The 12,178-nt window shown below is 48.5% G+C and overlaps 1 protein-coding gene across 1 annotated transcript in view; it reads right to left on the reverse strand.

The window, feature by feature from the left end:
* Positions 1 to 12,178, reverse strand: part of Slc20a2 (solute carrier family 20 member 2) — an 88,562-nt gene that overhangs the window by 12,713 nt on the left and 63,671 nt on the right. The window contains exons 4-5 of the mRNA XM_032919439.1: positions 12,039 to 12,124; positions 5,943 to 6,039 (exon numbers count right to left, since the gene is read on the reverse strand). Coding sequence (XP_032775330.1) covers positions 5,943 to 6,039; positions 12,039 to 12,124 — 183 coding nt within the window. The remainder of the gene's footprint in view (positions 1 to 5,942; positions 6,040 to 12,038; positions 12,125 to 12,178) is intronic.

Consider the following 12,178-nt stretch of genomic DNA (forward strand, 5'->3'; position numbering starts at 1 on the left):
CGACAGCAGCTCTGTTGTTATACCCGATGGATGTAAGAAGGTCCATCCACACAAAGTTGCTGTTACACTCTGGTTGGCTTAGAAATAAATAGAACCCAGGGTACGGCGCGTGCCTGTAATCCAAGAAACGGGGGGCCATTGTGTTAAGTCTCATGAAACAAAACACTCCAAACGAGACAAACAAGCAAAAACCCAAACCAAACAAAGACCTTACGCAAGTAAAAGTTTGTTTAAAGGACATCACCCCTCAAATGCGACCCTTCCTCAAAATGTCAGATTTAGGAATCACAACCCAGAAAACCCTCCCAACACAAACCAGTAGTGCAGTGAGGAGCAGTTAGGGTGTGGCTGCAGGTGGCTCAGTGACAGGACCGCTGCTTAGCACCTGAGTCCTTGTAGCTTGGCCCTGAGCTGTATCTAGTTTCTGTCCCTGGGGACGACAGGTACCTTTCAAATATCTACAGATAGAGAACTTAAACATGTATGCTCACACATGAACATACACATACAGACTTGAATATTGAATACCTTACCCCAGCTCTATTTTTTTAAAGTTTTGTGAGAGAGAGAGAGAAAGAGAGAGAGAGAGAGAGAGAGAGAGTGTGTGTGTGTGTGTGTGTGTGTGACTCATGTGACTGTGGTTGCCAGTAAAAGTCAGAGGTGTTGTTGGACACTCCTGGAGCTGGAATTACAGGAGTGTGCTGGCTAGTTTTATATAAACTTGACACTTGTAAGCTTTTATGTAAACCATGACTCAAGTGTTAGTTAGAAGGAAGGCAGCTCAATTGAGAAAATGCCTCTGCAAGAGCCAGCTGTAAGGCATTTTCTTAATCAGTGACTGAGGGTGGGCGGGGCCATCCCTGGGCTGGGGGTCCTGGGTTCTATAAGAAAGCGGACTTAGCGAGCCATGGGGAGTAAGCAGCAGCCTCCATGGCCTCTGCATCAGCTCCTGCCTCCAGGGTCCTGCCCTGCTGGAGTCCTATCCTGACTTCCTTTTGAGATGAACAGTGTAGTAGTGGGAAGTGTAAGCTCAATTAACCCTTTCCTCTCGACGTATTTGTGGGTCAGTGTTTCACTGAAGCAGTAGAAGCCCCGACTAAGACAGGAGGGGTTGGCACTATTTCTAACAGTGAGAATTCTTAGACCAGCCCATACATGGATCGTCACAGAGAGGTAAAATAGCTATAGCATCCAGTCCTGCACACAAGGAAGCCATCTGTGGTTAGGATGGGTTCTGGAGAGGCGAGACCCAGTGTTTTCCAAGCTGGCTGCACTGTTCCTCTACTTATGCTTGGAAACAGACAGTAGTAGTGTTGAGCTGGTCGTAAGTTTCCAAGGAGCTGCACAGTTTTACTAATGCTGCCTTAACTATTTTGTACAAACAAGTCAGCTCAAAGCATCACTATTCATCTCTGTAACAGTAAGAGGCTAAAAGAGGAGAAACAGACACGGGAGGTCAGAGTGAATGCTCACAGACGTTAAAAACAAACCCCGCACCTCCCTGGCTTGCTTACGGTTGGCAGGTGGTTGCTGGGGTCAGATACTTCATGGATCCACTCCCAAACTCCAGGGACAGTGGGGAGCCCTGGACATGGGGCCTCCTCAGGCTGTGCTGTGCTAACTCCACACACAGCCCAGCCCCGTTTCTCTCCAGCTCTGACCCTGAACCTGATCCTAGAGCAGCTCAATAAACCATACAAGGGAACTATCATGGGGCGACGCTGTCTCAGTGAAAACCCTTGAACCAATGTGCACATATTGAGTGAAATTTCTTCTAAATACAAAACTTCAGGCTGCTTCACAGACAGCAAAATGTTCGGCAAATTCTCTGCGTTGGGCTGTCTTCCCGGAGAGGCTCTCAAACCGTTTCAAACAGTCACAGGTTCAGGGGGGCTCTGAGGCACTGTGCTGTTTCCCACTGTGGACGAACAAAGTAGGGCACAGCTTGAATGGCGTGCGCTCAGTCAGCCAGAAGCGGCTGCCAGGCCTGGCAGTGCAGGCCTGGGGCTTGTTTTCGGCTCACACCACTAAATGCTCTCTCATCTCATGCTCCTCCCATTGTCAAAACAACAAAGACATGTGTCTCACTGGGTACAAATCGCACTTAAGGGAGGCTCCGTGTCCAGCAGGAGATGCCCAGCTAAAGCCAACTCAATCGCATCTCTGTAGTCAGAACACTGCTTTGTCTGGGCAATTTTTATCTCATCCGTCCTTTGCTTATGGTTTCCTATTTTGTGTTTGTGTGTGCATATGTATGTGTGCAAGTGCATGTGTGTGTATCTGTGTTTCCGGTGCTTTTTTCTTTTTCAACTCTGGTTTGTTTGTTCGCCTGTTTGTTTTCTAAAGAGAGAGGGAAAGGCTTGGTGTTGGATGAATAGGGAAGCAGGGAGGAGTTGGGAGACAAGGGAGAGGAAACCATGATGGGAATATATTATCTGCAAATGATTTCAATTTAGAAAAAAAAAAAGAGTTCATTTTCATTGGGAATGGACACCATACCTTTAATTCTAGCATTCGGGAGGCAGAGGGGGGAGACCTCGGTGTGTTAGATGCCAGTCTGGTCTACACAGTGAGTTCCAGGCCAGCCAAGGCTATAAATGTTTGTTGACTTAACAGAACCGTAATTATGTGACATGCTGTATTCTGTGCTTTCACTTATCATTCAGCGTGGACACCGTCCCGTAGCAATACACACACATACACATGTGTACACACATGTGCATATGCACGTTTGCCTGATCAAATGGTGAAAGAAGCTATTATGTGTCGTTTTATTTTAGATCAACATTTTCAAAGCATTAGAAGAGCCCTGTATATAAAAAGAATGCTGGATTTAAGGAAGTGAGTCATGCTTTTGAGATGAATATGGTTCTTTTTCATTTGTTGTATAGTTGGAGTTTTAAAAATACAGCAGCAGTGTTCTCAAACCAGGCTGCAGTTGTAAATACTTAGGAAAAAGAGTAAGCTTAAAGAACTTTGTTTTGAATCTGCCCTTGGTGACAGCTGGAGACAGCCGCACCTCCAGGACTGTCTCTCCATAGCTTGGGTGCTACAGTCACCCATGGGACCCAGAGAGCCCGGAAGAGGACACCACCTCTTACAGAGGCTGTGAAGACTGATGGGGTCTCATGAGCTGACGTCCTGGGGCTAGGGTGAGAAGCAGCTAGAACTGAAAGAGATGGAGGGAAAGAGGGGAGAAAAGAGAGCAGAGAAGGAATAGGAGAGAGATGGCGAAGACAGAGGATGGGGAAGAGAACAAAACAAAGATGGAGGAGGAGGAGGAGGAGGAGATGGAGGAGGAGATGGAGGAGGAGGAGATGGAGGAGATGGAGGAGGAGATGGAGGAGGAGGAGATGGAGGAGGAGATGGAGGAGGAGGAGGAGGATGGAGGAGGAGGAGATGGAGGAGGAGGAGGAGGAGGAGGAGGAGATGGAGGAGATGGAGGAGGAGGAGGAGATGGAGGAGGAGGAGATGGAGGAGATGGAGGAGGAGGAGGAGGGGATGGAGGAGGAGGAGAGGATGGAGGAGGAGATGGAGGAGGAGATGGAGGAGGAGGAGGAGGGAGGGGATGGAGGAGGAGGAGGAGGAGGAGGAGGAGATGGAGGAGGAGGAGATGGAGGAGGTGGGAGAGGGAGTGAGGAGTGGTGCTGCTGTGGTAGCTGTGCCTGGAGAACTGGTTTCACCTAGAAAAGCTGGAAACCAGGCCGGGCTGTGTCTGATAAAAAGGAGTGAGTGGGGACAAGGCTAGGGCTCAGGGAGGGGTGGGGATAAAGGTACCCACTGTGCAACCTGCATCCCATGCTGGAACCCACAAAATCCAGGTTGTAGTGACAAGCATCTGCGACCCCACAGTCCTGTAGCAGAAAGGAAGGAGGCGGGGCCAGGACAACTACCAGAAGCTCCCAGTGAGCCTGGGGTAGCCATGTAAAAGCAGAAACAAGAGAGGCCTTGGAAGGTGACTCCTGCATGCTGTCCTCTGACCTTCAATGTATGTGCTGTGCCATGTGTGTCCCTGTACATGCGCACACGCGCATGCACACACACACACACACACACACACTTCACAAATGGCGTGATGACCCCTAGTCAGAATGTTTTAGGATCACCCTCACATGAAAACAATATAAAGAAGAAATGCTCATGGCAGAGCAGTGAAGTCAGGGGTGCTTCACATCTGTGGAGCCAGCTACTCAGGAGATCTGCCAATCACAGAAACCTGGAGCAGAGGACTGCAGAGGACTAGGCCCAGCGCTAGGCCAGACAACCTGCTTCCCATGTCACCACATGCGATGCGGCTGCACCCAGCCTGTGGTCCTCATGCTGACTTAGTTGTAGGTCACTGTGCGGTGTCCCTCTCCTGCCCTCTCCTATTGCGTCCTAGTTTTTCCAAGTGTCAGGAGGCAGCCGTGATTTTATCATAAACTGTCCAGTGTTTACAGCGCCCGTCTTCCTGATCTCTCATCTGCCGTTTTACTACATCGTGCTCTGCACGATTGCTAAGACAAACATCTTGCTGGTGCAGTGAATCATTCTGGGGAAATGAAAGTTCATGGTGGCGACACATTACAGACACTGTGAGGAGTAGATCACGGAAATCCTTGGAGCTGATCTTTAGATGGATCTATAAGACCGGTATTAGTTAGTGTGACCAGCAAAGTGAAGGACCAGAATTCCCACCAGGCACTAGTCTAGGACCCAGTGTCTCAGTTATGGTGCTTGCTGATATGTATGACATGTGGAATATAGTAAATTCTATCTCTAAATCCTCTTAGCTATCTTCCAGTATTTGTGACGGCTTATCTCTATTTACTATGCACTGAGTGTTCAGAGTCACTTCCACAATTGGAAATATTGAAAGCCATACAAGGACTCTGCAGGTTATTATTCAGTAGTCCCATGACCAATCAGAGCTGATACTCGGGGTGGGCAACTGTTCTGGCAAGAATGTACCCAGGGGCCTGGTGTAGTGGTGCACACCTTTGATCCTGGTACTTGGGAGGGCAGCCCAGTCTATACAGTGAGTTCCAGGACAGCCAGGGTTATGTGGAGATAACCTGTCCTAAAAAAAACAAAAGCAAAACCAACCTAACAGGAAAAGCATCCATGAGTAGGTAAGGAAAATTGCAGTCTGTCTCTTAAGGGGACACACAGGGGGCAGGGCTCGCCCCACAGTGCACCAACAAGACATTTTATTAGCCTTGTTTTTTTTTTTGAGCTACAATTTGACAGCAAGTCCTGTGACATCCTGTCTTCTAATTTCCCTACATTTGTATGAAAATATTCTCACTCTGGGTTTTATAGAACTCACACAGAAGAGAAGTGGGTGCTCACAACTCCGTCGGACCAGCCACACACAGAGACATTATATTATATAATTTTTGACATTATATGATTGTATTACCAGGCTTTCCTGGATCTGGTGACTCAAGCAACATTTCGGCCTCAGTCTCCCAAGAGCTGGAACTACAGGTACACATCTCTCTGCTCCCCACCCCACCCCTAAACCGGGAAGGAAAACAGGCACAATCATGGCTAGGCCCGGGACTAATGGTTTGATAACGCCCTGGGAGTTTGCAGCTTGTGGCTGCAGACCACTTCTGACCCGCCTCTCCCTCCTTGACAACTGGACCATATGTGTGATGCATGTATCTTCTGAGGCCCTCCCGCCCCCATGACCTAGGAACATGCTCTAAGACTCCAAGGCTGTCAGCCGGCTGCTGGGACAAGACAGCTGTGCCGTGGATGAGTGGGGTTTAACTGGAAAGCTGAAAGGTTTGTATTTCATGTACCTTCTTGGTATTTAGTACATTTATTATTATTATTATTACCCCATAACGACCGTGAACAATGCCTTTTACTCTTAGCCAATACCAGTACTAGCTCCAATGCTGCTAAATTATAATACCTTCCCGTAGACTGAGGACTCCACAGAGGGGTCTTACCTGGTGCTCCTGTGTACATGATGGAAAAGACGTTTATTGCTATAGTGGCAGCATAAAACAGAGGAAGTGCCTGGAGACCGTTTGGAACAGGGTCCTCCTGTGTGACAATGAGTAAAGTGGAGGTCAGCAGGTGAACATGTGGTAGCAACACAATCACCACGACAGGAGTCCCGGTTATAGGGAAGCAGTATGGCGTGCCGCCCCACCGAGCTGCTCCGGCTCAGGCATCGTCTGCACAGACGCAGGTTCAGCAAGCCCGCATGTGGGGCCAGCATCGTAAGAGAGTGCTAGAGCCGCACGAGCTGACGTCACAGAGACACGGAAAACTGGGAGGCCCATGTCTGAGGTCCCAAGCCCAGCGTTTGGCCACGACTTCTCCCGAGTGCTTTCTCCTCCGGCTAAGATCGTCTTTGACAACTATTTTCAGACTCTCTACCCTCTGAGGATTCTAGAGTCAAGTGACAGCCACTGTTTGCATTGATGGTACACTGTATGTGACACTACGGCTAGACATGCTTTGAGCTATACTAAAATACATAAAGAGGGGCTGGAGAGATGGCTCAGCAGTTAAGAACACTGGCCACTCTTCCAAGACCTGGGTTTGATTCCCAGCCCCCACATGGTGGCTCGCAGTCCTCTCTAACTCCAGTTCGAGGAGATCTAATACCCTGTGTGGATACCAGACACACATGTGCTACCCAGACATACTTGTAGGCAAATTACCCATAAACATTACACTTAGGAAGAAAAAGTATATGTTCACCTCGGGGACAGCAAGACGGCTCAGGAGCAGGATACTGGATGTTCAGTGACGATGCTCTGACTTCAATCTCTAGAGCTCATGTGAATGTGGAACGCAGGAGAGAACTGACACCTGGGAGTTGCCCTCTGACCTCCACATGCTCTGGCATGTGTGCCCCGCACCCCATAATAATAAATCGATCATGTAAAGTGACCATTTTCACATGTGCTAAGATTTTCAAAATCTTTTATAAGGTATAGCACTTAACCTTCGGCTACTGAATGTTAGTGAGAATGGTGGGACCTCTGTGTGATGGACGTAATTTGTAATTCTGGGCTTCGGCTCTCATCTTCTCTCTCAGTAAACCCACTCTTGTGTTAAACCCACTGTTTGTGCTTAGACGAAGCTACATATGTGAAGTTAGTAGGATGCTATTTTTTAAAAAAAGATTTACTTATTTCTACTTTATGGGTATGGATGGGTGTTTTGCCTAAATGTGTCTATGTACACCATAGGCATGCAGTGCTCACATGGACCAGAAGAGGGCACTGGACTGGAGTTCCAGATGGCCTCGAGCTGTCATGTGGATGCTGGGAACGGACCCTGGATCTTCTGCAAGAATAGCAAGTGCTCCTACCTGCTGAGCCATCTCTCCAGCCTCTAAAAATGCTGTCTTAAGCAGCTCTATAAACCATCTTTGAAGGAATAATGCAGGCTAGAAACACATCAAAGACGTACTAGTGCATAGCCTCTACTTACGCGACTGATCTCTAAAATACACCCTGACACACTTGGGAGCAGAGGCCACCTGTCAAGATCAAAGGGAAGGAGGTGCAAACCCTGAGGAGAGCTGTGTAGCGAGAGAAGGTAAAGACCACTTCAGAGCTGTACCCGCAGGGAGGATGCCGCCGGCCCGGCAGAGCACAGCTCAGCAAGATCCTCTGGAATGCTCAAGTCTGCACAGGCACTGGGCCAAAGGCTTGTGTTGAAGGTAGTGAAGCGCAAAGAATGTAAAAGAGGGACTGAAAAGGCTCCTGCTGTGTGAGAGCTCTGCCCAGACCAGGCAGGGAGGCATGAGGGGGGCAAACAGGAAAGGGGATAAATGGCTGAGCGGGAGGAGGGTGACACACAGAGCTGGCAATGCCGGCTGAGATGGACCACACAGAGGCCACACAGGTGCCTCCTGTCACTGGCTTTAGAAAAAGCAGTGTTTTCTTGGGAGCCGTGGCTGGCAAGGACTCCTAGCCAAGACCTTCTGAAGGAGGACGGCGAGGGAAAGGTCTCCTTGAGACCGCTCTCCCTTTCCTGCTCCTGTTCCTTTTCTCTCTCCCTTCCTCTCTACCCAGTTGTCATTGTCACTCATCCAAAAATCCAACATATTCTCTCCCTCTCCCTCTCCCTCTCCGTGACATTTTGTTTTTGCTGAGAACAACACAGAGCATCTGTGCGAGTAAATAGGAAGGTTGAAGTGGAATGGGATGTTTTAAACAAGCTGGCTCGACCTATGGATGGTGTCTGCAGAAAAACTGAGCTCTCTCCATTGAAATTGGGCGTTGGGTCCATTTCGGGAGGAGTGGGATTTGGGGGAAGGGAGGTGGAGTTGGCTAGGGTGAGGTGCATGGACTGGGCTGGGGCGGCTTGAGGTGAGATGAGGTTCTTTGGGCTGGGGTGGAGTGGGCCGGGGTTGGATGGGTAGTGGTGGCTGGGGTGGGGTGCGCCTGAGTGGTGGGTGGGGTCGTGCTCTGGGGTGCTGTGTGTTGTGTCTCGGGTGCCAGGGAAGTGTTAACACCACAGTTCTGTTGTAGCATTATCTGTGGAAATTCTGAAAGGCCCAGGAAGAGATAATTATTCTAAAACATCATCTTTTAGAAAGAACTGATTTGAATCTTATCTCAGGAAAATGGTCATTTTCCTGTTCTTTTCTTTCACTATTCTTTACAAACACACTTTCCTGGCCCAATAGATTTGTATCTGGTTTCTTGGAATGAGCCCTCACGGTAGTGTGAATTATAGAGAGAAATGGAGAGGGAAAAGAAAGAAAGGCAAGGAAGTAGGGAGGGAGAGGAGGGAGGAAGGGAAGGAGAGGGAGAGAAGGAGAGAGGGAGAGGGAGAGAGGGGGAGGGAGAGGGAGAGAGGGGGAGGGAGAAGGAGAGAGGGAGGGAGGAGGGAGAAGGACGGAGGGAGAGGAGAGAGGGAGAAGGAGAGAGGGGAGAAGGAGAGGGAGGAGAGGGAGGGAGAGAAGGAGAGAGGGAGAGGAGAGAGGGAGAAGGAGAGAGGGAGAAGGAGAGAGGGAGAAGGAGAGAAGGAGAGAGGGAGAGAGGGAGAAGGAGAGGGAGAGAGGGAGAAGGAGAGGGGAGAGAAGGAGGGAGGGAGAGGAGAGAGGGAAAAGGAGGGAGGGAGAAGAAGAGAGGGAGAAGGAAAGAGGGAGAGAAGGAGAGAGGGAGGAGAGAGAACCACAGGACGCCAGAGGTTTTGAGTTCAGGACTTGCCTCTCACTGAACAGAGACCCCAGGGGTCTCCAGTACAGCTAGAGGTGCTCGGCACACACTACTCTCCCATCAAGCTGTTAGCACGTTATCTTTAAAGGTGATAACACGTGAGAGGGCACTGGAATTCAAAGTGACTAAGACACTCATGGTCTCCACCCCAGATCAGTCACAGGGCAAGCAGGCAGGAAGGAGGGAAGGGATAGCACCGCACACACTACCAAGTGCAAAGAGAGGGCAGAACACTTGAGAGCAAAAAGGAGAAAACTGCCAACTCTGGGATAGGAGAGGTGTTCTGCAAAATGGCATCAGGAAGCTAGACAGGGTAAAGTCTAGGCAGAGGAAACAGTGAAGGCCGGTAACCAAGATGTAACCAGCTCAATGTGGCCAATGCTAGCCCAGAGAAAGGACGCTGAGACACTATGATGACACGGAGGACGGAAGGCCGCATCAGTATACGGAGTGAGCAGAAGCAGCTCTTCTGTACACACACGTGTACACACACACACATGCACACACAAATGCACACTCACATACACAAATGCACACACACACATACACTCACACCACCACACACACACACACACACACACACACACATACACCACACACACACACACACCCCCCTCACCAGACACACACAACACACACACACACACACACACACACACACACTCACACACACACCACACACACACACACCCACACACACCACACACACACACCACACACATACACCACACACGCATACACACACACACACACACTCACACACACCACACACACACACTCACACACACACACACACACACACACACACACACACACACACACACACACACCACACACACACACTCACACACACACACTCATACACACACACTCATACACACACTCACACACACACGTATAATAAATGAAATAAAGTTAAAAATGGTAGGCTTTATAGCTTATTAAATATTTCAACAGTCAACCAAGTATCCAAGGATAAAATAAAGAGCTAAAAATGTGATCATGGACAAGCACAGGATAGAGAGACAGTCCCAAAGACAGGGAAGGATCCACATATAATATAGAATACTATAGATATATAGATAATATAGAATATTATATATATAGATAATATAGAATACTATATATAGAGATAATATAGAATACTATAGATATATAGATAATATAGAATACTATACATAGAGATAATATAGAATACTATAGATATATAGATAATATAGAATACTATATATAGATAATATAGAATACTATAGCTATATAGATAATATAGAATACTATAGATATATAGGTATATCTTACATACTGTATCTCTATCATTGTAATGTATCGATGGTAGAGACACATCACTCATCCATAAAAGGGTCCCAGTTCGATGGGTAGAACTGGAGGACACTATGTAATGTGAAGTAGGCTGGGCAGAGAGGAGAGCGCTGCAGTGGATTTAGCTGCAGAAGGAAAGCTGATCACGGACAAGCACAGGGTAGAGTGATGGTCTCAAAGACAGGGAAGGACAAAAGGGAAGAATGAAGGAAGCAGGGTAACGGCTACAGAACTACAGTTATCAGGGAAGCGGTCTGCTCTAGCTTGGATCCTGTAAGCTTCTCAGAGACCGGGCACAGTGGGAGGACAGTAGGCTGTGAGAGGAGGGCCCTGAGACCAGACAGAGCAGAGATACACAGCAGGGCCCAGGCGAATGAGCCTCCTCTGCAGGGTGGACTGGGCTGCCACTGGCTCAAGGCGAGGGAGGCAGAAACTGTGGGTTGGAATAACATTCTTCCTCGTGAGTTGTTTATTGTAGGCATTTCCTCACAGTGATGGGGAAGCCATGAACACTTCTACTGGAGCTCACTATGCAGATCAGGCTGGCCTTGACCCCATAGAAACCTGCCCACCTCTATCTTCAGGGTGCTGGGATTAAAGGCATGTGCCACCATGCCCAGCAAATTTGATTTCAATGTTTTGGCTTTATTTTTTCAGACAAAGTGAATCTCTTGTGCTTCTATTTTTTCTTTTTTCAAATTCCCTTAAATTAACCCAGCATTCCTCCATCGAAATATTTAAAAGCACCAGTGTTGGCTAATTTTACATCAACTTGACCAAGCTATGGTTACCCGAGAGAAGGGAACCTGTTGGGTCAGACTGTAGGCAAGCCTGTAGGACATTTTCTTAATTAGTTATTGGTGGGAGGAGTTCAGCCCATGTGGGTGGAGCCATCCCTGGGCTGGTGGTCCTGGGTTCTATAAGAAAGCAGGCTGAGCAAGCCATGGGAGCAAGTCAGTAAGCAGCACCCCTCCATGGCCTCTGCATCAGCTCCTGCCTCCAGGTTCCTGCCCTGCTTGAGTCCTGTCCTGACTTCTCCGTGATGGATGGTGACTGGGAAGTCTAAGAGTGATAAACCCTTCCTCCCAGTGCTATGGTCACGGGTCCATCAGGGTCTGTCACAGCTGTAGTCAGCCTGACTAGAACAGCACCTTTACACTGAGTAAGGAGATGTATACAGCTGACTCTAATTATTGACTCAATTTCAAAATCTTCACGCCTATGTTATTATATTCTGTTTGACAACCGGGAGACAATCCCCTCTCATTTTTGAGGTCTAAGCCCAATTTCTGGGAGTGTGGCTAATGGAGTAAATTATAGAGCGCAGACGGAAGCCCCATTTGTGTGCAAGGCCCTGGGGAGTCTTGGCCATTCCCTGAGGCTTCTGACCCCTCCTGACGGCCTGTGACTCAAACTCCAGGTGTGTCTCGGCAATGACGTCTCCCACCTACCACGTTACTAGCTGCTACTGAGGAGAACCAAAATCGGTTCTAAAATTCAGTGCAAAAGAGAAACGAAAGCAGCGGCCACACTTACCTTGGTTAGGATGAACATTCTGATCAGGATGAACAGCACACCAGACATGAAGCCGGACAGAAGTGGGGATATGAACCAGGAGGCAACTGAACGGTTAGAAAGAACTCCGTGAATGCTAAGATTTCCACTCAAGTCTATTT

Source organism: Rattus rattus, chromosome 13, assembly GCF_011064425.1.
Source record: "Rattus rattus isolate New Zealand chromosome 13, Rrattus_CSIRO_v1, whole genome shotgun sequence".
Lineage (NCBI taxonomy): Eukaryota > Metazoa > Chordata > Mammalia > Rodentia > Muridae > Rattus > Rattus rattus.